The sequence below is a fragment of the Nelusetta ayraudi genome, unplaced genomic scaffold, assembly GCF_046127955.1.
Source record: "Nelusetta ayraudi isolate G7.1 ecotype Tasmania unplaced genomic scaffold, CSIRO-AGI_Nayr_v1 ptg000005l, whole genome shotgun sequence".
NCBI lineage: Eukaryota > Metazoa > Chordata > Actinopteri > Tetraodontiformes > Monacanthidae > Nelusetta > Nelusetta ayraudi.
The window spans coordinates 1342143-1369334 of NW_027466055.1; the positions used below are offsets into that span (position 1 = coordinate 1342143).

The 27192-nt window shown below is 42.1% G+C and overlaps 2 protein-coding genes across 3 annotated transcripts; one reads left to right on the forward strand and one right to left on the reverse strand.

The window, feature by feature from the left end:
* Positions 1-869: 869 nt before the first annotated feature.
* rbms1a (RNA binding motif, single stranded interacting protein 1a) lies at positions 870-18399 on the reverse strand. Of its 2 annotated transcripts, XM_076047664.1 has the most exons (15): positions 18116-18399; positions 17842-17999; positions 15390-15532; positions 11885-11943; positions 11601-11692; positions 10003-10163; positions 9193-9272; positions 8923-9023; positions 7295-7344; positions 7122-7212; positions 5656-5706; positions 4799-4900; positions 4379-4447; positions 4080-4154; positions 870-2841 (listed from the first exon to the last, which is right to left on the reverse strand). In XM_076047664.1, the coding sequence occupies exons 2-14, from the start codon at positions 17890-17892 to the stop codon at positions 4086-4088; spliced, it is 1119 nt and encodes a 372-aa protein (XP_075903779.1). In that variant the 5' UTR covers positions 17893-17999; positions 18116-18399; the 3' UTR covers positions 870-2841; positions 4080-4085. The 2 variants fall into 2 exon arrangements, with proteins under 2 accessions (XP_075903779.1, XP_075903788.1); XM_076047673.1 differs by having other exon boundaries at positions 10003-10160; positions 17842-18394.
* Positions 18400-22116: 3717 nt separating this feature from the next.
* psmd14 (proteasome 26S subunit, non-ATPase 14) lies at positions 22117-25329 on the forward strand. The gene is made up of 11 exons (XM_076047711.1): positions 22117-22247; positions 22804-22859; positions 23084-23155; positions 23277-23396; positions 23521-23591; positions 23732-23882; positions 24022-24129; positions 24303-24377; positions 24485-24610; positions 24979-25041; positions 25155-25329. Exons 2-11 carry the CDS (start codon positions 22812-22814, stop codon positions 25251-25253), a joined length of 933 nt encoding a protein of 310 aa, XP_075903826.1. The 5' UTR covers positions 22117-22247; positions 22804-22811; the 3' UTR covers positions 25254-25329.
* Positions 25330-27192: the final 1863 nt, after the last annotated feature.

Here is a 27192-nt window from a genome sequence, read left to right on the forward strand (position 1 = left end):
CAGAAGCACGGTGACAATCTATCTGCAATGTGTCTCCTCTTAACTCTGTCGATTCCTGTACAAAGGGCATTTGATTGACACGAGTGTGTGTGTGTGTGTTATATTTGATACCTTTGAGTATTCCTGGATGGGTGATGTGCTGGGGGAGGCGGAGGAGGGTGGCAACAGTTGGGTGTGATGGCTAATCTTGCATCCTGGCTGTTTTGATCTGGCTGCCTGGTCAGAGATGAGGCCGTGGTGCCTTCATGTCTCTGGGATCAGCTGTGCTAAGTCTGAGCCTCAGAAGACAGATCCGGTGTAAGGGGTGGTGGTGGTGGTGGTGGTAGGGGGTTAATACAAAGGCCTGAAATAGTGCTGGGCGCACACATGCTGCCCATGCGATGGCTCATACGTGGCCCACACAGAGGATCACACATGGCCACACAAATGAGCTTTGAATTAGTTCAGTTCTACCTGGCATTATCTTTTTCCTTATATCGCCCTCTGCTGCTACTGCCCACATATGGCATCTGTTTCACCTGGCTCTTCCGCGTGCCACTAAAAATTGATTGATCCTTTCCCCTCCGACCACCAGATACTTAAAAACTAAATATTGAGATGAACCACGAAGCTAAATTAATGTTTGATGCATTGCGGTATTAGTAGGATGAGCCATTTTATGCATTTATTAAGCAACAATTCTCTAATCTGTACATGTGCAATATTGAACATTTTTTTAAATTTTAGTCAAGTTTCTTCAATGAATTTATTAACTTGTGGGTTATCCTAAGTTTAAAGATTTTACCTCTTAAGATCAATGTGGTTGCTAATATACTGTGCAAAACAAAGGAGCAGGAGCAAAAAAAAAAAAAAAAAAGTTCAACGGTACATCTGAGAAAGAGGATTTTATTCAGCACTGTTTTTTATTCCAATGTTTTCAAAGGAGAGAGCAAGTAGAGGATTGATTGGGTTTCAGTTGAAGATAACAGGGAAAGCAATGAGGATAACAATGTACAACTTTTTTTTTTATTCTTTTTTTTTGCAACAAATGTTCATAGTGAAAATGTACACTCAGTAAAAGCTTGGTTACTGCTTGTATTTTCCAATAGAGAGCATTTACTGCCACAGTACTGGATCACAGAGAATCCCCACAACCATACGGTTCTGATCACTCGTTTGTCATCTTCAAATTGTTATTTTAAGGGGGGAAAAAAGTAAAGCAAACAATAAAACTCACATCTTTGAAACTTGTGGCCCTGAATGTGTATAATTTACAAATCTTATAGTGAACAAAACAGCCTTCAAACCCCAGGCTGAGACTCCGTGGTGTGTATTCAACCTGCACCTGGCATCCATGATTGTTGCATCTGTTTTGCATGAGGCAAGACTTTCTAACTTTCTCTTTTCCATGCATCCAATTTGTTTGGTATGAACTCTGAATTTGGTTGCAACCATGGCAGCAACTTTGAAGAGATTTACAGTAGCTGTGTGTAACACAAGATTGGGGGGGGAAAAACAGAATCGGGGGAAAGTGGTGAGTTTATGAATGGCAAAAAAGCAGCAAAACACACCTCGGAAATGTGTGGTATCAGCATTTTGTTGTTCAGAAATCCCTTAAATGGTTTCTCACACTGAACATCACTCGTCAAGTTGAGACCACCAGAAATGAAGCGAGAAGAAACAAACAAAGCACAATGCATCATTGCAGGTAAGAGAGAAATGCTGCATTAGGGAGGATAAAAAACGCAAAAGTCCTACTCAGCCAGCTCCTGAGCATGGCTCTTAGTCTGCTTCATCCACTCTGGCAAAACGGGGGCTTTACCTGCAAACCCCACAACACCGGCAGACTGCAGCAGAATCATGAGGTAGATCACTGGTCAAACTGACCACAAGAGACATAAACAAAACCTCATAAAAGACGTCCATTGGGTTGGAAAACTCGTAATTTCAGAAAAGCGTGCCTCTTTTCTCGTGTCACATCGTAGTCTTCAAAAGAAAGAGAGAGAAAACAGAGAAAATAAGAATTTACTTTGCTTTAAGTTTGTCACCATTCATTCCGTTTATTTTTTTTTTTTTCAGTATTGCCGTTGGACTCTCGTTGTCTTTATTGCTACCAGAAGATTGGATATATCGAAATGCTTGATGGAAATCTCAGGATTCTACACACACATTTGATCAGTCAGATTTAACAACGTCACCTGACTGTGATCGATGGAGAATGTTGGAGAGAATGTTTGATGTTAAAGAAGGCACCTTTTTTTTTTTTTTTTTTTTAGCAATAACAAATTTCTTATTTTCCTTATGAAACAGTCCCCTGTATCAGCTGTTGAGTGCAGTTGCACATGTTTGATGTTGTAAGCTATTCTGTGGACCCCCTCTCAAAAAAAAAAAGTTAGGTATGCTGAATTTTTTTTTTTTTTAAAGATCAGTGCAAACAAGTCTTTGCAAGGTTTGTCATATGTCACAAATAAAGAAACTTTGCACTCAGAAAAGTTGAAGGGGGGGGGGGGGATCTCATGCAATTCTAACATCACGTCATACTGGGGTAGCGTGGGGTCGGGGTGATTGGGGATGTGGGAGAGGGGGGGTGGATCTTCTGGCATTTCTTTTCAAACCCTTGATCAAAGAGAGAAGAAAGAACATGTGGTTTCCTATTAAAATAAATCTTGTTTTCATTTTTTTTTTTCCGGGACTCAAACAACCAAATGTTTGAATCCATTTCCGTCGTTCCCGTCGTCCACCACAAACGTCAATGCTGTGCAAAAAAAAGTTGCCGTGTCTGGTCCAGTGAAGGTGGTGACTGTCATCGCTGTGATGTCATCAGCAGCCTCCTACCAGCCCTCTGGCTCACAGAGCAGCGATCTGAGGTTGAGAAATAATGACACCAATATAAACAGGAGTGTAACAACATTCACAGTCACTGCAAACATCAGCTGCGAAGGATCAAAATGAGAATTCTGCATTTCTTTGGCACACGTCTAGCTCATTCCTCCATCAGGACCACCACACATACTATATAGTATTCTGATTTAATACATATTTGCATTTGAGATCACTATGCTGTAGGATTTATATTAAACGATTGAAACAGCATTATTCAAGAATACGTTTTTGAAATATTTATTATGAATCACACCTGGCTGACATATGGGTATAGAGTCAGCATGGCAACAAGGGATACTGCAGTCATAGAGGCAGCTGACATTGAATAGTTTATTCAAAATTATTATTTTACCCATTTACTCCTCAACCTAATATTGGTAAATTTGGTCATCCTCCGAATCATTTCTGAGTTTACAATGTTAATTGCACGTATTGATATCCAACTAAGCATAAAACAACAATATAACAGCAAAAACATAAAACTGCTCAAAAACTGCTCCTCTAAACGGCAATGTTGACATGGTGCTTCAGCCCAAATATTCATAACAGCGTGGAACACAGCTCCTCCAGAGTCCTTGAACAATATAGGTTTCAATTTGGAAGTCCTCACCTCTGTGAAATTCAATTAATGGGAATGAGAACATTTCACCAGAACCACATAAATATTGGGGTAAGTACTAAGTGGGTGAACTTCAATTTTTGGGTAAGTCTGAGCGCACGATAAGTTCACTGGAGAGCTTGTCCTCTCTGGCTCCATATTGGACCAAAAACTAAAATCATATTTTGAAATCTTTCTAATTTGTTTTCTCTTAAGCACCTCAAAGGGAATTGAAGGAACCACAGTGACCAGAAATGACAATAGTCAAAAGCATTTTGTGCATTTTCCGCCACATTTTGGACACATCAGTTTTTTCACGTAAGCTATAACATTTTTTGCATCTCATTGTCTTCCATAAAATATGTGACCATAGGTGCTCTGAATTCATGTCACGACCAGGATAAAACCGAGACGTTGGTTCTGTTAATCAAAACCCCAGTAAGGTGCATATTTTGCCATGAATGGTCTGTATTACGTTATATCACAGCAGTTATCATATACTGTATGACTCAGTTTAAGTGTGTTTCCAATCGTTTGTTGTGTTTATGCATCCCCCCTGTGCATTCCCTGCTGTGAAAAAACGTATAAATATACATCAGTCAAAGGAAGTTCATTTTACCTGTGATTACTTGCTTAGTTGGCTGTAGGGAGACGAGTTAGTGGAAGAATCCATTTGCTGTGGCGTGCCATTTTCCTGAAGAGCAAGAACAATGTCTCTCATTAAAACTGTGATAATAACTGTCTTTACAGTGTTTGGGCACAGATAATTGACGCTTTTATCGGATGAACACTTCAAAAACAACGTAAGGCCCATAAGAATGGGGTTGCTTTGCCATACCGTTGGAAACCATCAATTAGCTTTAAGATATAAAACAGTTGAATGGAGCAGGCAGTCAACAATGACACTGAAAAACTTACGGGCGCTGCATGTAGGGGGGGATACTGAGGCATGTAAGCTCCCTGCACACCAGGGTTGCTGGAGATGTACTGGAAAATCAGAAGAAAATTCACTTACACACAGGAGATGTAGTTTTACTGCATATGCGTAATGATGTCTCAACAGATCATTAGGCTTTAGTGAAAGAGGCACATCATTTTTTTTTTTTCACAATTGTTCACTTAATTGTATGTCAGTCAACACAAAATGATAAACTGTTAAAAGACTGATGTGAATGTCACACGTAGTATTTTCAATATCTTCTATGTAAAATTTGGATCTTCTTGTCAAACCAAAAGCTCTTCAGTAGCCAATAAGACTCTGTCTTATCTCATGACTTAGTTTGCACTTGTGTGTGTATGTATATGTGTGTGTGTGTGTGTGTGTGTGCTGTTCCTCACAGGTCCGGAGTTGCCCAGTGACAGCTGACCCATCTGCTGCGTAACCATGGCTGTGGGGTGCAGTGGCATTGAGGGATCCACAGAGGGAGACATCACAGCAGCCTGTAATAAGAGACAGGTAGGTTGGGTTGGATTCCACCGACGGACGACGCTAATTCTCCTAAAATCCTTTTGGACGGTGCTGACAGAAATCAAACTGAGTCTTTCTGGGGGGGGTTTTCTGGCTCAGGGGCGAAAACTGACAAAAGATTTGACGATTGGGGAAACAAAAGCCGAGCGTGGTTGCGTTATCAGATGGGGTGTATGCCTTTAAACGTGACGCCTTGAGGGAATAGATCATTTCCTGGTAAAGTGTGGGGGAGGAGGCGAATCAGCAGAGACACTTGTTCCATTGGAAACCATCTGCTGGAAGAGTCAAAACAGTCACAAGACTGTGTCTGCTTCAGGCATTTCCTGCTGGATCTGGAGCGAGGGAGGGGTGAGAGTGGTGGTGGTGGTGGTGGGGGGGGCAGTGAGTGGGGGCCTGGGGCGGGAGGGGGAGGGGTGGGACGGGCAGTCACTGAATGCCTGTTTTTGTTGTTCCATTCTTCTTTCATGCTGCCTCTAACACATACGACTTCCAGTGCAGAGCGGGTATTTCCCAGAAGTCGCCTCGGCTCTGCGCTCCTGAATTTTGGGGAAGTCTGAGACGCTGCTGGTTTGATTGTGTCAGCGAAACAGCAACTGAAATAACACTCTGTGAGCTGCGATGACCTCAGAGCTCTCGCGCAGCTACCGAAACTGTACCATGAGCACAAAATAGCGTCACGGGTAGATGAGAGCACTGTGCGAATAAAAATAAGTCCGGTTGAACTCACTGGGTGCTGCATGATATATGGCTGATGTGCCACCCACGAATGACTCTGTACCTGAAGGTAGAGGACACAGGACAAGAGAGGCAGGGATTAACAGAGAGGAAGGGCATTGCCAAATCAAAAAAAAAAAAAAAAAAAAGGAATAAACAATTTCAAATCAAGGTCCCTGATCTCATATCGTGCAAAATTAACAACAACAAAAAGTTGAACTTGCCACCATAGTTTTCAAATGATAATCTCTTCATTTTCAATTCACTGCTGCTTTTCTTTGGTAAATGTGTGTATACAGCATACAAGTATACAGTTCTGGAAGTCACAAGTACACCCCCTACTTTGGTGACAAGAGCTGAAGCCAGTTGTTGGATCTGTCGTCAGAATTTACCTTGTTGGCTTTTTGCTGGAGGCTGTAAGTGAAGGACTCTGTTGTTGCTAGACAGTGTTTTGGATCATTAATCATGCTCGGCTGCTGAACTGGAGTTCATATTTGCATAGCAGAGGGTGTCGTTTTGCATGAAATGATCCATTAAAAAATGTGCCTCATCAAATTTTTTACCGTCTGTGGATAAGACGCTGTTTCTGTCCCATTTGCACGAGTTTTCTACCGCAAAAAGCAGAGCAATGGCTTTGTGGGTCTGCCCCTATGTGTTTCTACTGTCGGTGTGTGACAAAGGAATCTCTGAACACCTCACATTAATTTAGACACATATTTTTAACCTCTCTTCCTTCTTCATGATGCTCAGCATTCAGGTTTTCAGGCTAAAGCCAGGCATCCAACGCTTCCACTGTCTAATAAGAAAGACAGGAAAGTGGCGGCGCTGCTGGCGGCGTAACTGAAGCACTCTGGCGTGACTGATGCTCAAAGTGGTTGATGGGGAATCAATGCTACTTAGAGGAACACCTGGCTTTAGCGCACCAGAGCTAACCTTGGTGGCGGATCAATAGTTGGCTTCTGCATTTGTATCAACAAGAGGCTGTTTTTCACATAACATTCACATTTTCTCTGCTACTATCACTGCTACTCCTGCTCTCGGAGTTGCTGCGGTCTATCCACACTGTCTCGGAGCGAAGGCGAGGTCACAACCTGGACTTTCTATTGCAGAGTCCGATTCAGGGAGCAGGAGGACCCACACTGAACAAACTCCTCAGATTAAGGTTCTGAGCCCCGGGTTCAAACCCACAACATATCCATCGCTGTATGACTTACAACCCAGTAAGGGGCTTGCAGTTGTCTAATTGTGAAACCTTAAAAGAACAACAATAGAAAGTAGAGTAATGATTATCTTTGGATTGTGAGGTGTTGCACCTTCTCTCACATCTGCAATACCTGCACTCCCCACCCACACACACTAGCAAAAATATAACATAACCCACATACCAGTATACATAACATATATACACATTAAATGTGACAAAAAGCAGAGAGGGAAATTTGAATTAGGCAAATCTATTCCAAGATCTTGTGGATCTACCTGGTAAGCAGAGACTGGAGACATGTAGGGAGACATTGTCGGCTGCACAGTCATTATCCTGTTGGTCACTGGGTACGGAGAGGGATAGTACCTGGTGGAAAACAACAGTATTTCAACACCTCTACTAAAGTGGTCCTGGTAAACAGTTACACAGAGTCGCAATTCTGTCTTACCCATTCTGTATAGCCGCTGAAGAGGGGTCATAGGTAAGTGTCATTGCCCCCTGATGTGACAAAACAGACAATAATGAGCAAATACACTTATCACACGCCTGAACCCAGTGACCTACATAAACCTGTAACGAAGGGAGAAGAGTCTGACATAATTCAGATGATTAAAAAAAAAATGGTAAAACCTCAGAAACAGGTATTTAAATTACGTATCAAGGATTTTTTTCAATGTTCTAAAACATCGGAAAAAAATAACACTGAATAGGGAGCATTGCTTCTCTGCAACTTGTCCCAAATTGGAATAGTTGGTGAAAATCATACCCGAAATACGTCCTATACGTCCTGTATGTCCAGTCTACATCTTATAATTTTTGGTTTCCCTTATCATTATTCCACAGACTGAGATAATTGTTGTCTCAAACATAATAGCCTGCGAGTGGGTTTGACTGGAGTGACATGTGACCGAGTCTTGCCAATGCAGCCTAATGCTGCTCTGAAGTGGCAATCCGCGAGTTTTGTCCCACCACTAGAGAGCGCAGCTGAGCACAGCCTGTCAATCAAAAGCTAGTAAACCTACTGCGAATGCGAACAAGGGAAATGTTGAGCGATGACAAGGAACGAGTGGACATGCAAACGTACGCTAAAATCAAACTGGATAAAATCCTAAATCTGGAGGGTCGCCTACTTTGACCACAACTCCGTATCTCCGTATCTGCATTTCTGACTTAGTTTTGTATCCAGCAGAGTTGCCCACCGTCCCATAAAATACAGAATTTCCCCATATTTGCCAATTTGAATCCATACGGGACAGGGTTTGTGCCGTATTTCTGAGCTGTCTTGAATGTCGATTTATTTTCGACGCAAACTCACGTTGGTTTCTGTAGAGTTTGTGTTCAAAACCGTAATCTACATAGCTGCAGGCAATGCCATTGCGCAACCCATTCACAACAACTGCATACTGACTGCGTGGCTTGCCTAGAGTAGGCTACGAATCAGGATCACTTGTTCTTTTCAGCTGTGTTTATTTAATTCCTTTGTAAAAGCCATCCATCCTGCACTTAATTGATTGTTGTATAAAAAATATGTATAAAAAAACATAATAGATTTCAATCCAATTTAAACATTCATCTTATTTCTAATGTCTATTGGTAACAAAGCAGTTCAAACTATGTGAACTTTTTTGAAACCCTATTTTAAGTTATGATTTACCACGACTGGCGAGCCACTGGCCTGTGATGGTCACGGCCCCGAGCACTGCGGGAGGCCTTCTTTATTTTTCTGAAAGTTGGCAACACTAGTATCCAGCATACTTTGCGCTAACGTTAGCATTCATGTAGCTTTCTGACAGATTCACAGGCACTCGCTGGCCGGTCCGGCGTTGTAAACACAAGTGTAGAAAGGGCTCAGCATCAACAGACCGAGAGGGCAATGCAATGTGCCGCTCTGCCCCAGAACAAATAACACCACTAGAGCCCCACATATCAATTTCCATTAGCTTATCTCTAACCATCACAGACAATCACACAGTGCCCCTTTAAGGGCCTGTTTTATGTATCTGTCAAAATGCCCCAACATTCAATCTCTGTCACATGAACAAAATGCAGTAAAAGAGCACTGGGGGAGATACGTACTAGTCTGAGATCGCTTGCTTGTCCATTGGGAACAAATCCACCGTGAGCATGTTTCTTCCTTTGGCTGTCTGCGAACTTACACAGCAACGGCTGAGAGGGAGCTGGGGGGCAAAAGGAAAAAAAGAGCACACTTCTTACTCACATCTTACTACTTCTTACTCAACACTTAATCGTTACCAGCTTTGTGACAATTAGATTGAAGAGAGAGGAAAAAAAAGGACCAACCCTCACTCCACCCCCCACCCTCCCTGCCCCTCCACAATCTCCTACCCAGAGCTCCGGGAGCCATCTTGATAAACTTCCCGTTGAAGTGGGAGATGACAGCGTTGCACTGCTCCGTGGTGTCCATCCTAGCTCGGGGGAGGACCAAAGAACAGTGACACATCATTAGACTCGGAGACACCGGCCACACTTCGATTTTCTTCCACACTAACTGGAGCCTCAAGACACGCTGTGTTTGTCTTCCTCCATGTTTGCCTTTGTCAACATAAAGACACAGCTACATTTGTCTATGTGTCAATAACACCAGGCAATAAATCTCTACCCAATGCTCCCAGTGACTGCAACGCAATATTATGGGGTTGTGGAGAACATTTTCAAATAAACGGTAGAGTCCTAATTAGAGGAGGAAGTGAATACGGAAAGAGACACGGTTAACACACCAATACCACTTTTTTACAGAACGAATAGAGTACGAGTGCTTGCATTCTAGTACTCACAGATACAGAAACCGAGTACTTAATAAGGCCACTTCACATTATTGATTTACTTTGATTTTCAGCATGTTTTTCTTGAACATGTACTAAAGTTTCACTGCAGTACAAACACAAACGTAACTAAATTGCCATATAAATGAATTTACAACTGTAATCTGTGTTGTGGTATTTTTACGATTACGCGTTGAGTACTCAACCCCGGTATTGATAGTATATGTGTCATATATTTAGGCCTTTGAATAGTCATATTGCGCTGCGATGTTTAATGCCACTTAGATGACAGTGTTGTTATAGTTTTGGCATCTAGAGATGCCAGTGTACTTTAAGGAGCGGCATCAGAGGCAAAATACATGTGGACACTGACCTGGCGAAGCCCACGCCTCGGCTGTTGCCGCTGTAGTCTCGGAGGATCCGTGTGGAGATGACCTGGCCGAAGGGCTGCAACATGCTATCCAGCTCTTTCTCATCCACAGAGAGCGGCAGGTTGGAAATGTAAAGATTTGTGGGGTCCTGCTCCTGTTGCTGCTCCAATATGACACAATGACAAGGAAATAAATTCTATTTTCTAATGTCTTAAAATATGTGGCTGATCTTTGTGCAGCAATATTCCTTCACTGGTAAAAGAAAGACTGAAATATAGATGTACACACATAGATTTATCTTAGCTTGGCTGTATAATGTTTATGGGTCAAAGGAAGACAACCGAACAAGAGTAATAAGAATTTTGCATAGAATCACCACGCAAACGCAGACAAAAACTCGCTTTCTCTGCAGCAGCTCTGCGCCTCCTCCCTGGAAACAGCAGGAGAGCAGTGTAGCCTAGCTACGGTGACTCATAAACTGTTTTCCCCAGTGTTTGCTCTACGCGGTGAAGCTACATGCAGGTCTCCGAAGAGCAACCTGACATCAATACATCTCTTTATAGAATGCAGCTTTCTCTCTGTGTCAGTGTGTCAGGGCATGTGTGTGTGTGTGTGTGTGTGTGTGTGTGTGTGTGTTTGTATCTGCATCTTGTGCTAACTTAGGCCTTGCCATGCTGTCCTCTGGCAAGATAGTTAGAAAAGCCGTGTTCCAAAGCAGCCAAAATTGCACTTGGACAGCATGACTTTGCATTGACGTTGCTGTAAAACGGTGCTTTGGTTGCAGTTGTGTTTTCATTTTTTCCCACCTCAGAAACATCCTAAATTAGCACGTAGCTTCGACCTACAGTTGTACTCATTTTTATGCTCATTGTGGCCAAGGCACTATCACTGTACTTGTACACCTTCCTACCAAAATGTGTTCTCGTGAATTTAAGCACAGAGAAGCCCCAGAGACTGAGCTGGGAAACATGGAGGGACTGAATAAACAAAATAATCCTGGAAATTTCTGCTGCGACAGGATCAATCATGGCTGTCATGCAGAAATACACAGTTTGTCAACTAGAATTAATGGGCTTGACGTGAAATTAGTCACAGAGGATGGGGAGGGTCCAAGAGCAGTCACACCACTGTCATGCTGCTCTGTTGCTCACATACACACATTGGAGCGCATAAATAATCACCAGTGACGTTGCAAAACCTCAAAATCTCAAGCAATCTGTGCAGTCTACAAAGCAACCTAACCAGGGTGTGTGTGTGTGTGTGTGTGTGTGTGTGTGTGTGTGTGTGTGTGTGTGTGTGGGCTGGTGGTCCTCTGTGTAACATGTCACACTGACTGACGGGTTCTTTGGCAGAGAGAGAAGTGACATCTGGTTTCTACAGTGAAAGTAAATGGGGTCACAGGAAGAACAGCTTGTCAGCTGAGGTCACATGATCAGTCTCATGTCATTCTCCAGCACACACGAGCACAAGCCAACAGAGATGTGCACCACAAGCAAGACAAATATTCAAGCACCGTCACACGTGCACACAACCCTGGAACAGGCACACAGACATGTGCACACGCACGCACGCACACAGGCGCGCCTGCAAGCAAACTCACCTTGGCCATCTGGGCCTGTATGCCGCTGGTTTTCAGAGCATGTACTGCCTTTAAAGCAGCCGCTGGGCTGTCAAAGTCCACAAAGCCGTAACCTGCAGTCAGTATTTACATGGACAGTTGTTACTGAAAGGGACCAACTCCTGATATATATATATATATCCTATTTAGATATAGACAATAGACAATACACACACACATATACATAACTATATTATATATATGTATATACATATATATTTATAGCCCTGCCAGGTGACGACGAGACAACCCATGAACACACTGACCTTTGCATTTGTTGGTGGTCTTGTCCAGGATTGCTTTCGCTGACTGAATCTTGCCATACCTGAAAAACAGTCAAAAACGTAAATAAATGAGTGGCAATTGAGTTTTTGTTTTTTTTGTTTTTTCACGATCCCTGTATACTGTTGTTGAGTTTCATGATGATAGCTTGGACCAGTATCCACTTCTGTTCACATAAAAATTTGTATCGTCACCCATCATCGTGAAAAATGGTAAATGACGCTCGGTGTCCTTTTGAGTGCCAGAAAGGCGCCTTCAAATAAAATGTATTATTATTATTATTATTATTATTATTATTATTGTTATTATTATTATTATTATTATTATTATTATTATTATTATTATTATTATTATTATTATCATAATAAATTATGGCAAGCTAAAGCCACCAGCCATTAGGTGGATCTCCTCTTTATTGTGTTACCATAATGATAAGCTAGATCAGTGTTTCTCAACTGGTGGGTCGCAACCCAAAAGTGGGTCGTGCAGCTTTTTTTATTGTGAGAGGAAAAACAGCGATTTTAAAATACAGTACACATATATTTGTAGAGAACATGTTGGGCAATTATTTTGCAGGGCACACAATTCAATTCAATAAACTCAATAATTTATTTAGTAGACAGGATAGAGAGTGGGCTTGTGTTTTGATTTTTGTGGAATAATTTTGAGTGCCGTGCAATGAATTTGGGTCAAGACTTCATGATAAGACTCCACCAGTTGAGTTAATTCATCCGAATGACTCAAGACAATAGTCAAAGTGTGCTGCTGTTCCAGACTTGGTGCAGGGTTGCTATCGGAGCACACACAACTACAGAATGAATGGCCAGCTTACATCACCATTCAAACGTTTGTTGCTCTGAAAAGCGCTTTCATTTCTGCTTTGTGCTGCCAAACACCATTGGGAACATGAACAAAACACAGGCAAACAGGATACAAACAGCTGCTGCTGCTGGTTACATGGGTGAATGGCCCTCTCCATATGCTTGTGATTCAGAGGGAAAGACAAGAGACAAAACTTCACTAATTACAGGATTCACCACACTGGTTGCTCAGACAAAAGCCTATTGAATCAAGTGTAGAATTTTGCTTTGTGCATGACTCAGCTTGTTTTTACCCCCCTCCATTACCATTGTTAGCATTTCATAGTAAACCTAATAGACTAACTCAATTTCAAGTGCAATATGTGATTTTTTTTCACCCCTAGAGAACGCAGTTGAGCACAACATGTAAACCAACCAAAACAAAGAGGCTTCATGTTCCCTTTGCCTCTCATCACCGCCCCCCCCACCCCCACCCCCACCCGACACCCCATCTCTAGACGAAGCAATCAATACCCGCGGCACGAGCAAGGAAAATAATGAGTGATAATTAAAAATAAATAATGTCGCAAGTGTGTAAAAGTGAGCGAGTTGGACATGCTAACGTTAACATTTTAAAACGTGACGCTAAAATGATGTTGGGTTTAAGCTTAGATTCGCAGGGTTGCCTTCAGCTACCAGAACTGTTAGGATCTTGTGTTTCCAAAGGGTCCACTATCAGTGACGGACCAGTGTACTTTTTGGTTTCATTGTTGTACTTTACCCAAAGCCAGTTAAAACAAAAGTAAACCACTTATGTATTTTAGCTGAATTCTTGAGCCTGGAGTGCATTTTACACAGTAAATTGTGTAACAGAAACGTATTTTTCTCATTTTTACACTTAACATATCCAATAGAGTTAGATCCTTTTTTTTGTCAAACACTTCTTAAATGTTTTTCTTTAGGCATACACGGACCATACATGGTTCTACACAGGCATTGTGTGTGTCCGTCACCCACGCAAAAAAGACATATATTCATTTTCATTTTTTCGCAAATCCATTTGAAGCATGTTTCATGCTTATGTGCATGTGCTTTCTGAAGTAGCAACACGTTTGCATTTTTTTTGCTATTTGTAATGGCGATAAGGGCTACTGTTCCAATAGGCGGGGGCAGGGAGACTTTCACACACCCTGGCGTGCGCGCATGGTCGGTGTTATGTCTGTTGTGGTTACCATTTCAACTGGTTCCCTCACCGAACAGCTGCAGATGTGCTGCGTCGCCGTCAGCAGATTCGTCACAAATTCTCAAACGTGCACAAGATATTACTGGTGATTTTAAAACCCGCAGCCAACGTCTGCCTCAGCGAATGCGCTTCTGTAATAGCGAGTGGGGACTATGTGCTAGTGACGAGGCCGGTTGAGGGTATCAGGTTTTATCAAAATGCCACCCGTGATGCTGACGTCATTTATTAATACCTGACGAAAGCCGCGCTTGCTGTGAGTCTTGGTGGCTCATGGAGGTAGACAGGTGGTAGATGTTACACTGATTTTTTTTGTTGGATGGAACGGAGTCCAGCTCCACGCAAATTTGTGTATATTATATCCTTACATTCTTTATCCGGTGTGGCACATCTGCAGCTGTTTGGTAAGGAAACCAGTTTAAATGGAAACCAGTATGGACATAACCCCCGTCCAGTTTTGTAAACAAAAGGCTAGAAAGGGCTAGACATCAACAGACAGAGAGGGTGTGGTGTGACGCTCTGCCCAAGAAGAAATAACACCACCCGAGGCTCACATAGCATTTTTTTTTTTTTTACTTTACACCTGACTATAATGAAAATTGCGTATTGACCCTTTAAGAAATTAGCATAGCCTAAAAACGTGTTTTTCTACCTTTTTAGAGCCACAGCACATTGAAAATAATCCCATGGCAAAAAAAAAAAAAAAATCCAAAAAGTCAATATTTCATTATGTCATACTATTTTTAAGGAATAATAGTACATCAATAGATTACACTGGAACACAAGGGGGAACAAGTCATTTTTAGGAGGCTTTTAATGGTAGGGTTAGCTGTTAAAATGTGAATCTTCTCCTTCCAAGTGAAAAATCACATATACCTCCTTTACATTTCTTTCTGTCAATGTGGAATCAAGAGACTTTGTCAGATGATCTGACAAATAGTTTCAAAGTGAACATGTAACAGCTCAGACTTGAATGACAGGATCACACAGTGCCTTTAAATTGATAGCAACATCCTGTGTTGTGTCATTTGTTGCCACTGAGGAAACATAGCAATTAGTCTGACATGCAACCAGTCTTGGCTGCTGCAGTTTGCATGAGTAACAGACACAAAGGGCTTATTTGGTTGAGATACCAGACAACGGTGTTCACACATTAAAAAAAAAACACAAATGCATAGACAAGCACCTCTCGTTTTGTGAAGAATACCATTGTGGAGAGTTTGCCCCCTATGTTGCACAAAATTTGAACAAAAATTCAATCACAATCACAAAAATTCATTGCCAGAAATGTGTGAATTTTTAGACTTGGGTATGAAATATATGCAACCATAATATTTAAAGCTGCTTTTACCGACAGTGCGTCGCAGGTCAGGAAGAAGCCTTTGTCATACCAGACATAGGGGTGTGTGTGTGGGGGTGTGTGTGTGTGTGTGTTATGAGAGTACTTACTGATGACAGAGTTTGACCAGGTCGAGGTCTGTGGTGGCAGGAGGCAGCCCGCGAATGTACAGGTTGGTCTTGCTAAGCTGCTCCAGGCCGGTGCTGCTGCTGTTGCTGCTGCTGCTGGGACTGGACGGAGTCATGGGGTAGGACTGTAGCACAGGAAACCCACTGTTAGATAGCAACCGTAACTAGATAAACTCATTTCAACATAGGTCAACAGAGAACACCTCACCCCTTTGAAAAAAAAAAAAAAAAAAAAAGCCAAAAGCTGCACAGAAATGAGTTGTATGTTGTGCACAGACTACGTTATAGCTTGTTTTTGTGGTCTTCTTAAGCTGATTAACATTTAGGAGGCACACAGAGGTCAACACACACATAAGGATTTTATACTCATTCCCTTTCGTCAATAGACATTGAGTGGCCAGCCGGGAAAAAAAAAAAATTGCAATTTATTTTTCGTCTCTTGGTTTTGACACAATTTGCACAATGATTTGGATTTATCGCGACCATTTCAGAGGTGAAATCTGAGTCATCAAACCATATATGTATTACTTGTACATCTCCAGCATTGCTTTTCACCAAGACAACACTCTGGATGCCTAAAATTCTAGGCATCCAGACACTTTATCTCACGATAAAAAACGCATTAGTAATCATGTGGAAGAAGGAAGCCGTCATTGTGAAATTTGTACTTTTGAAACCTTGTCGCATGAATCAGTCGCTGGCCCATTTCATTTATCGTCATAATCCCAGTTTCCCCTCTTGCTGGTGTGCCAGATCATGCAGCTCCCTGCAAAACATTTCCTTCCCCTTACTCATTCATTGAAACAGCTTGCGGCCATCATCTCCAGATCAGATCAAAGACAAAGGCATGGCAGAGTTACACCATCTGTCCATAACCAAAGGACAATTTGCTTCAAGGGCCAAGGCGGCCGATGCCAAGAGGAAGAGTCGCTGGGATATTCTCCTGCCCCTAATGTGATACTGTCAAAGAAATAAAAAAATATGCTCATATAGAAGCCATTTTTTCTTGAACTGATTGAGGGATTTGTCATGGTAAGGAACATCTGTTCTGAGCCTGTTGTCTCTTTGATTACACCGGCGGCTTTGCACAGTGTGGCTCTGCAATTACTGCATTAACTCCATCAATGGCTGTAAAGGGTTCACGTCAGAAATCCCAGCCTGTATGTCTACGTCATTGGTAGGGTGGCAGGCGGGGGTTGTGGGGGGTGGGGGGTGGGGAAGCAACCACAGTGGCACATTTTTAAAGGAGCACTAGGGCACCTAGTAGCCCAGTGAGCCTGCATGACACATGCTGAAAACCCATTCACTGCTTCCCTGCTGGGAATCAGATCCAGCCGGCTGCTTCCATCACATCCAGCAAAGGTAGAAATCGTGCAGGGCAAACAGACGTGCACAATGTCGGAGGTTTCTGTGTTTTTGTGGTGGGGGGGTGGGGGGGTGGGGGGGCTTTTTCAGCAGGCCGCAGACTGCAAAGTGAAAGCGTGATGCACTTCATCTGCTCTCATTTTCACCATCAGGGGTTGAAACAGCAGCTGCCGCTCACATCTGTGCCTGCCTCCTAATCTCATTTTCCATCTAAATCCAAAAGGTGTGTCTGGGAGTGAAGGGGGGTGCGGGGGAGGGGGCAGGGGGCGGGGCCTTCAATTACTTTTTTTTTTTGTTCACCTGAGAGGTCGAGATGATGACGGATGCAGGCGGCACACTTCACCCCAGCACAAACACACACACACACACACACACACACACACACACACACACACAGTGTGGCGCTCTCCCTCAATCCCTCCCTCCCTCCCTCCCTCTCTCTCTCTCGCTCTCTCGCTCTCTCTCTCCATCGCATTCTTTCAATCGCCCTCCCCACACCCCAACCCCCATATCCGCCTACAATAACCGCCATGCATATTGACCAGAGAGGGCTGGCCCCAAAACAAGGTTACATGGACGCAGTAATTAAAGTCTCGCTAATAGAGCAGGTCACCAGCTGCTTTTCTTTTTTCTTCTTTTTTTTTTTTTTTTTATCTCCCCCGAATATCAAGGGATCAACTTCCGGTTCTGGTCGACCGTGGGCACATCAAGCGCGCGCGCGCACGCACGCACACACGCGCGCGCGCACACACACACACAAACACAGGCGCGCGCGCGCCGGCGCGGGCACGCAGGCTACAATTTTGCACATTTTATTGTAAACGGATGTGCTATCGGCGCCGATCGTCTAAAGGGGCGATTCACCATCGTCCTTTCCAATGTCATCCGCGGCTGCTGATCCAGCCCGTCTACCCGACCGATGCCTTGCCTTCAGTGCGAAGGGTGAAAACAGTAGCAAGAAATAATAGCAATCAGGATAAATAAAACGGTAATAAAAAATAATAAAAAAAACAAGTGGGGAGGGGGTACCCCCCCCACCACCACCACCACCAGCCCTCACCCCTCTTACCTGTTTCCTATTGGCTGTTTTCAGCGGGTTGCCCGTATTCGCAAAGATCATCCTGGAGGTTACAGGCAGATTTTAATTTCCAGAGAAATATCAGATCGCGGCGCCGGCCACTAGAGCCACTAGGCGGAATCCAGCAACGGTGTCGGGAACAAGGAAGCCTAGAAAACAGCCAGCGGCTTTAGAACATTGGCATAGTGAGCTGCCCGACTGACAGGAAGAAAGCCTCGGCGTTCTGCATAGGTGTAGAGACGCATCTATACAGTCAGATACACACCAGGCGATGGATGGACCAACCCTCCGGTCCGGTTCATTGATCTACGACGTCCTGCTGCAGACCGCTCCACAGTCCCACCTACTACAGACTGAACCATCTCCTGCACTGCAGGGTGGTGCGCGTCACATGAGCCGCGCTTGGCGCACGCCAACGAAGAAAAAAAGGCTCCACAGCGGCGCCGCGTTTGGCCGTCGCCACAGCCGGCGCTGGTGCGGAGGTGTGGGCAGCACAATTTTATTCGTCCGTCACGCGGAGCGTTTGATTTCTACTTGGCGATGCACGTGAATTCGCCCTCCGCTCGTCGCCGTTGTTGTCGTCCGCACATACCAAGCATTCTTCACCCCCCTCCCCGCGCGAGCCAGCGCGCGTGCCCGCGCGGACGCACACACACGCACAGGCGCACACACACACACACACACACACACACACACACACGCCCTCTTCCTCTTCCTACCCTTCCCCCCATCCAACATACTGCATGTCAGAAAATCAGGATGCAATGAAATAAGCAGGGATCTGGCCCCGGCTGGAGGTCACAGCCTCCCCGCTATAAACCCTAACATGGCAGAGTGTGGATGCAGAGCCGCAATGGCACAATGCAGGCTAATGTGTAGCCCATTTACACCTCTGTGAAATGTAGCTTTGTCTCTGTATTGAAGAGCCATCCCCCCCCCCAATCACGTAAAAGAAGTAACAAATGAGGAAAATAAACCACGAGAGCTGTATTTCAACTTTGGGGTCATGTACAAGATTTGCCTGCATGCAGTCTGTGGAAGTGAAACGTGAGTGTTTTTCACATGTGGGACACTAATAATGCACTTTTGACAATGCAAAAGGGGAAGTAGTGGCGGTGGCTGTTTAGAACTGATGTTTATGACACATTACGTCATTCCTCAAAGCATTCCTTATTCTTGAAAAAAGGTGGCCTGCTCTTAAGTTTATGTTCTGTGTTTAACCTATCTGACGCCAGGCTGAATAGGCTACAACTTAGCCCGATTGAGGAACAGCCTCCCTCATTACACTGGGTCACCGCCACCCCCAATGCAATCAATCAAAGGGGCATTTCAAACCAGCCCTCATCTGCCTGCGTGCATGCTGATCTTTTTGTTGGCCTGCCATCGTAAGTCTGGCTGTCCACAAAGAACAATTAGATCGTGTCTGATGTTTTCAGAATTAATACAGAGAGAAGAGGTTGAACAAAATATGTTAGTAAACACAGAGTAAGTCAGGTCGGGCAAACATCATGATCTTTGACATAACAAATATCTTGAAAACAAAGCCTTGCCCAATACCCACAAACAAAAATATAATACATATATATATATATATATATATATATATATATATATACATATATATATATATATATATGAAGCCTCCACAGCAATTAAATGAATGTCTACACGTTTTGTGTGTAACAGGAAAAAAAATCTAACAAAAATATTATATCATTAGGAAATATTGACACAAGTATGTGGCGGTTTTTGGCTGTTGATAAAAAAAAATACATTTATGTTTAGCTTATGTTGTTTAATGCTTAGTTTAGATTGTGGATCTGAGTTCAAAGACATTTTTGTAAATACTGTGGGAATTGTGGGAATGTTTCCATTGTTAGTAAGCGGATAAAACAACAACATTCTATTCTTTGTTTGCACCAACAAAAGTGTCTAATAGTCTTTTTATGTAGCCCTTTAATTTGATTTACTCACTCTAAAAATAAATATTGCAATGTTTCAATAATTGTCACATTGTTTCAGTTTCAAGCAGAAAGAATAGTGTGGATAGACATTGACAGAATTGTTGAGACAGCGTCAGTAAGTCTATAAGCTATAAGTAAATTGTAAGGGCAGACTATAAGATTGTTACGCTCACTCACACGTGGCTCCAATGGTATTCAGATTAGCACTGCCTTCCTCTAATCACTGTGACTTCAGATTCACATCTGGCAACTTTGGGCAACAAAGCAGTGCTGTTGGTCATGCTGCAGATTTATAAAGACGAGCTGAAGTCAAATCCCATCATGGTGCAGGGAAGCTCTTAAAGCATCAAATTTCTCTCCCTGATTTCCTCTGCTGGATGGATAACGCTTTCATGCTGGTGTCATGTTACAAGCTTCTGCAGAGGTTCCTTGAAGTCCAGTCATTCCTGTTTGAACAATCAGCCTCAACGATCTGTGTCAAGATGATTCCCTGCGGCTGAGTCTATCCTGGCCCTTCGTTGTTGAAAAGATGTCATTATATTAGATAGCGGCCTTTAGATGCATGCTGAGATTTCAAATGGGATTCGGAAAGGAGCTAAACTTTGTGTGCTAATGATGTGTGTCTACATTGTATTTCAAATCCCTAACCCTTCAACTGATTCCAATACCCAATGGGGAAATTGATCGGTTGCCTTCTTGTTGTTTTAACACCTACCCAATATAGGTCAGGATAATTCATCAAAAAGCTTCAAACTGACGCCTCTATTTGAGCAGCCAATATAACAGCTTTCAAATTGAACCTCGGGGAAGTTGTGAACCACTAACAAACAGAGCTGTGCTGAATAAGAAAACCCAGTCAGCATTAATGGTTCGGCAAACAATACATGCAGTGCCTTTAACAACAAATAATGACAGTTTGATCCATACATTGTTTTCACAATGATAAAGCACTTGCTTGTATCCAGTCTTCTAACAAGTACATGTAAGTCTTTCATTCCAGATGGTGCATCGTAGCCCATCAATGCTTGGTCTGGACTGTCATCACACCAAGGCTGCAAGAGGTCTTGTGAATGCGCAAAGGGAGGGACTGAGGAATGTGGACCACTCTCGCTTTCTCTGCTTCATACACTGAGGAATCGGATCTATGAACACACTGATAAGCCCAGTGTGCCAGATGACTGGTCCAGCGAGCCAGAATGCCCAGCTATGATGTTGTGAGACTGTACAAGTTGCTCTGCAAATTTGTAAGAAAATCTGGCACGGCGAGAAACTCTGAGAGAAAAGTGAGAATCCCGGCGCTGGCTTTGTGACGCTGTGGTTTGGTTTGAAGTGTGTGGATCCCAGGGGAATAATGAAATGCCTGCTGAAAGCCATAAGAGTGCTCTTAAATATCACAGCTGCAAACATTCTTTAGGAATTTGACCAGAATATATACCAGAATATATGAATGTAAAGAAGTCTATTAAACTGTCAGGAAATTAATTTGTGTAGACCATCAATGCATTCATGTACTCAGCACCACATTTGAACAAAATATATAACCTAAAATCTTTGAGTAAACGTGTGAAGAATAAAGAAATTCTTAAAAAAAATAAAAATAAAAATAAGACAGGTAAATAGATTTCCTTTATAAGTCTTGTATTTACTTGCGAGAAATAATTACATATATCAACTGTTGAGTGATGAATGCAGGCATGAAACTCGGCACTTGGCGTGAGTGATCAGTATTTGACCTGAAGGCAGAAGAAGACGACTGTGGAGTATAAGAGTGTAAATCTCTCTTTCTCTAAATCTGATCTTTCTGTTGTAGATGCTAATAAGTGGTTCCAGGTCCACTGTGAGTTTCCTGCAGCACGGCTCCTCACTTTTAATCACTTGTTGTTGCATTCCCACTGCTCTTTTACACCAAATTGTACAGTGTGGACCTTTGGTCCCTTTTATCCTTAACACAATCTTGAAAGGCTAAATAAATAAATAAATCGTCCTGTGATGAACTGGTGTCATCGCAGCACAACACCTGTGACCCAGAGTGCAAGATAAGTGGTTATAGAAATGGGTGGCTGAATGGATGGACAATTCCGATTTTGAAAAACAACAATATACACCCGCTGTAGTTTTCGTAACTCTAGTTAATAACAATACTCAGTGTTATTTGCGTTGTTTTTGCATAATAATACATATTTATTTGACAAAATATTGTGTCAAATATGTCATTTTCTCTGGGTTCAATGCAATAAAATAGTCCCTGCGCCCCCATGTGTCGTGAGCATGCAATTGCTGAATTGACGGAGATCTCAACGATGACGTCACGAGAGCGACGGAAGTAGGCTTGTGAGCGAATACATTTCTGGCTGATTCATTGTAGCCAGTCGCGAAGCTTCGGCTGGTCACAGAAACACGATTTTCTAAGAAATCAGTCAGATCTCAGGGCAGGTAAGTGAACTTACATCTAAACACACGTGAAAGATGAATTGGCTGTGTTCGGTATTCGACGTAGATTTTCTTGTGTTGCTTTTGTTGTGCTCGATAACAGAGGCTTTAGCATGAGTAAGCTAACAGTACGTTAACGCATTATTACATTTCACATAACTAAACGTGAGTTTGTCATTGTTTTGTCCCCCACCTCCCTAGAAATGTAACAATACAAAAGTGACATTTAAATGTCCGAGTACTATTCCAACATGCCTTTGTTCAGAAGTTTTATTTGCATCGTTTACGGAACGGATATATGAGCAAAGCTAACGGTGGCCAGTAGCAATTTGGTTTGCAACTGGAGTTTCATCCGGGAGTATTATGACTGAGTTTAAAACAGGGCACTCGTCATGTCTTCACCGTGGAACGCAGTAATATTGTCATAAATGGAAATTATTTTGGTATCCATAAAATTCTGTATAAGAAAAAAAAAAAGTTATATTTCTAACTCTACCATTAGGTGTAGCTGGAGTAAAACATGATGGTATGTCATGTCTGTGTTATGTTGTTTCAACAGATCCCAGTATGGACCGGTTGCTGAGGCTTGGAGGTGGAATGCCGGGGCTTGGCCAGGTAAAAGAGTCTTGTAAATGTGAATTACCCAACACGCAGCAAATTGTGTGAATTTAATGAAATTGTGTAAGCTGATATAAATGGTAAATGCTTGGCTCATTAAGGAAATCCTAATTCTGTGCTTTTTACTTATCTACATTAATTTGCTCTTGTTTATGAATCTCCTAATTAATTCTTACTTTTCAGTAGGCTCAACTGCTATATTTTGTGTTCTGTCCTTTCAGGGCCCCCCAACAGATGCACCAGCTGTGGACACAGCTGAGCAGGTGTACATCTCTTCCCTGGCCCTGCTCAAGGTAATCACATCTATCATTATGAAACCTAATTTAATGTAAAATATCTTCTTTTTGACTTGTTCAATATTGTTTGTGACTCGTCATGTTGTTTTATTATATCATATATTTGTTATACCATTAGATGTTGAAGCACGGTCGTGCTGGTGTACCAATGGAAGTCATGGGTTTGATGCTGGGAGAGTTTGTGGACGATTATACAGTGCGAGTCATTGATGTGTTTGCCATGCCCCAGTCTGGAACCGTATGTATTTTTTTTTTTCCTAATATAAATAATTATTTAGAATTATTTTTCGTCTTAATCTGTTTTTATACACATACTAATACATGGATGTTTGAATACAAAAAAAAAATCTGAATTTTGTCAGGGTGTGAGTGTTGAAGCAGTGGACCCAGTGTTCCAGGCCAAGATGTTGGACATGCTGAAACAGACTGGCAGGTAAAACTCGGTGACACCAGTCAAATCCTCCATGGTGTAGAGAGACGTTTTTTATTTAGAGGCCATTTTCCTCATTGAATTTATGGTTGAGATGTTTCGATGTCATTCTTTATTTTCACATCTACTTGTTTTATCATTAGACCTGAGATGGTGGTGGGATGGTACCACAGTCACCCCGGGTTCGGCTGCTGGCTGTCTGGTGTCGACATAAACACGCAGCAGAGTTTTGAGGCCCTGTCGGAGCGTGCGGTTGCCGTCGTGGTTGACCCCATTCAAAGTGTCAAAGGAAAGGTAAGGATGTGTGACTGCTGCAAAGCTTTATACATTATAATTCTCATTTACATTTGTATCCTCCATCTTGATATTATGGATCTAGAGTGCATTATGGATTTAATGTTCATTACTGTTGTTTTGCTACTGTTTTTTTCAGGTTGTTATTGATGCCTTCAGACTGATTAATGCCAACATGATGGTGTTGGGTCATGAACCAAGACAAACCACATCCAATCTGGGTCACCTGAACAAGCCCTCGATCCAGGTAAGATGACCTAGTAAAAGACTTTTATCAATTTAATCCTTAGTAATTGTTTCAGAAACAGCAGAAAATGTTTTGTTTTGTTTTATTTTATTAAAAGTTAAACATGGACATGAACAGGCTGTTCGTTTTGGTCATGTTTTCTTTACCAATCTCGACATGTCCCATGTGTCCAGGCTCTGATTCATGGACTTAACAGACACTACTACTCCATCACCATCAATTACAGGAAAAATGAGCTGGAGCAAAAGGTCAGTCAGCAGTCCTTTTCTCAATAACATATGTAGACTATCTTTTTCCTCTGAACATTACATATTTGATTTTATTATAATTGTTATTGTCTCAAATTATCCTCCAGATGCTTTTGAACCTTCATAAAAAGAGCTGGATGGAGGGCCTGACCCTGCAGGACTACAGTGAGCACTGCAAGCTCAATGAAACCATTGTCAAGGAAATGCTGGAGCTGGCAAAGAACTACAACAAGGTCTGCTATTTAACTGCCATCTAACAATGTATATAAATTCAGTTGGAATCTGACTGCTATTTTTTCTTAGTTATTCCTTTAAAAAGAAAGATGTATGATAAGTCTTATACCCACCCATGCATGGTTATGTGTTTCCCTATTTTGTGGACATGATGGCATGATTATCAGATTTACAAACATCAATATCAGACAAACAAACTTAAATAAATAAATAAATAAACTTAAAACTAAATTTAAAATGAAACCGGATATGCAAACAGGAAATGAAAAAAAAAACAGGTTTATAAGAAACAATATGCACGACCACTTCTGTTGTAAAGTGTATGTTGCCTGTCAGTATGACAACACTTGTCATGTCTTCACTTAAGGCTGTTGAAGAAGAGGACAAAATGACCCCGGAACAACTGGCCATCAAAAATGTTGGAAAACAGGTAAAAGAAATATTTTATTCTAGATTGCAAAAACTGTGTTTTGATTAGTTATCATAGTAATCTTAAGTCTATCGGTTTGCTAAAACAATTTGTCATTTGTTGTGTCTTTGCAGGATCCCAAGAGGCACTTGGAGGAGCACGTCGATGTTTTAATGACATCCAACATTGTCCAGTGCCTAGCTGCCATGTTGGATACAGTAGTTTTCCAGTGATGGCCCTGTCTGTATAACTGTTAATATTGCAACTCCCGTTGTCTTTTATATAAAATAAATGTATGTATGAAAGGTCGTGGCTAGTCTTTGTTCATTTTAACTTCCGCCGTTAATACTTTTTCATTCATCTTGACATTGTAAGTTCCGCTATGCGTTTACTCACCCATTTTATAATGAAGTGGCTAATACCCACCCAATACACAAGATGGTGCCAGAGCTGTGGTGTGCACTGACTGGCCAGAGACTTGTCTGGAAGTGTGTAGAATCTTCATTAGTGTCATGCAAAAATAACTTCTTTAGTCTTAGTAGTCGTAACTTAACGTGTTTATTCTGCTTAAGTTCAAGTTTCCTTGTAGCCCACAAGTGATCATTTTGATTGTCTTGGTTGATTTTTGAGTTACTTTTTGTCACGAGAGATAAGTTGCAGTTTTAAATTTTTAGGTCTGAACATGCAAGTTTGCATATTTTGCTGTCCAGTACATATTTCAATAATATGTAGGGAGGAAACCATGTCTTGTGGTTTTTCCACTTAATTGCAAAATTAATTCAAACAAAAGTGGAAGTGGAATGAACAGGAAAACATATTTCACAATGAAGTGAAGCCAAAAGTTATTGGAAATCCTTCTCACATTATTACAGTTTGATGGGAAAGACAAACGTCTCTGGGATGGGTTCACGGGAAATTCAGCTTGTATAAGAACAATCTGTAGAGACCATGGAACATATGGTTTTTCTCCACCTAATCCAGTATATACTAACCAGACAGACTCTTGACAGCTGTGGCCCACTGCCATCATTTTTGTTCCCAACTAAAATCCAAACTGCCTCTAAGCAAGACAGAAATGGCCCCGGGGGATTTAAGAATTCAGAGCTGTGAAATGAAACACCTCTCCAAGAGACGCATGAGACTGACAAAGTGGGCCCCAAAGGTAAATCCATAACCCATGTATTTGAAATAAAATGAAAAAAGGTAAAATTTCCGAGATGTATGTGCTTTCCTTGGCCAGCTCGTGAGTGTGTTTTAAGATAATGTGCCTTGTTTAAGTGCTGATTTTATGTAACATCGAACTGAAGAGAAACAGCTGCATTTCGTGAAAGGTTAAGCAACAGCAAACTTGTCAGCTTGGCTTTTATACGCATCTGGTAAGTTCATATTTATAAAGTGTGAATTTCAGCTTTCTAATTAGCACGACTTGACTGGAGCACAGTTGGCAGCGACGGCTGAATCCCTGTGCAGTGTTTTTGCAGCACGCTGAGTGTTCAGACAATGTCCATCCTGTTTAAAATGTCAGACGATGTCTTACTGAGATTGCAGACAAAATGAAACCTGCGTCCCATCGTGCAAACCACATGAGACGGCAACAACTACACAATGTTATCTCGCTGCACCTGTGATAAGACTTTCCGTCAGAAAACACTGATGCAACACAAGTGAGATCCAGCCATTTTTTTTTTTTTCCCGTGCTCAGTCTCCTTCTGAAGGCACTTCTAGATAAGCTTCAAATGGTGCTTTCTTCTCAAGTGGAGAAAGCCCTCCCAATCTCTGTTTGTGACCTCATATGTTGTATAACCAGCTGGTCGTGCTGAGATTAGCTCATGCTCAGAGGAGCAATTTGTAGAAACACAGACAACAGAGAGGTGCCGTGCGTTGCCGGCACATTTTAAATTAGATAGTTGAGTTAGGACAGTGTTTTTCAACTACTCTGCTGTGGCACACTAGTGCACCGTGAGATAATGTCACGTGTGCCGTGAAGAATGATCACATTTCACCTCATTGGTCTAAAAACAATAATATAATAGGATTGTGGAGTGACTGTGCTTTGAAAGGAATGTGAGTCTATTTTCCTCTCTGGATATCAGCTGTGTGTGAATCTGAACAGGCCCAGGTTTCATACTGGGTGATTATAAATACATAATTAAGAGACTATATTACCATTAT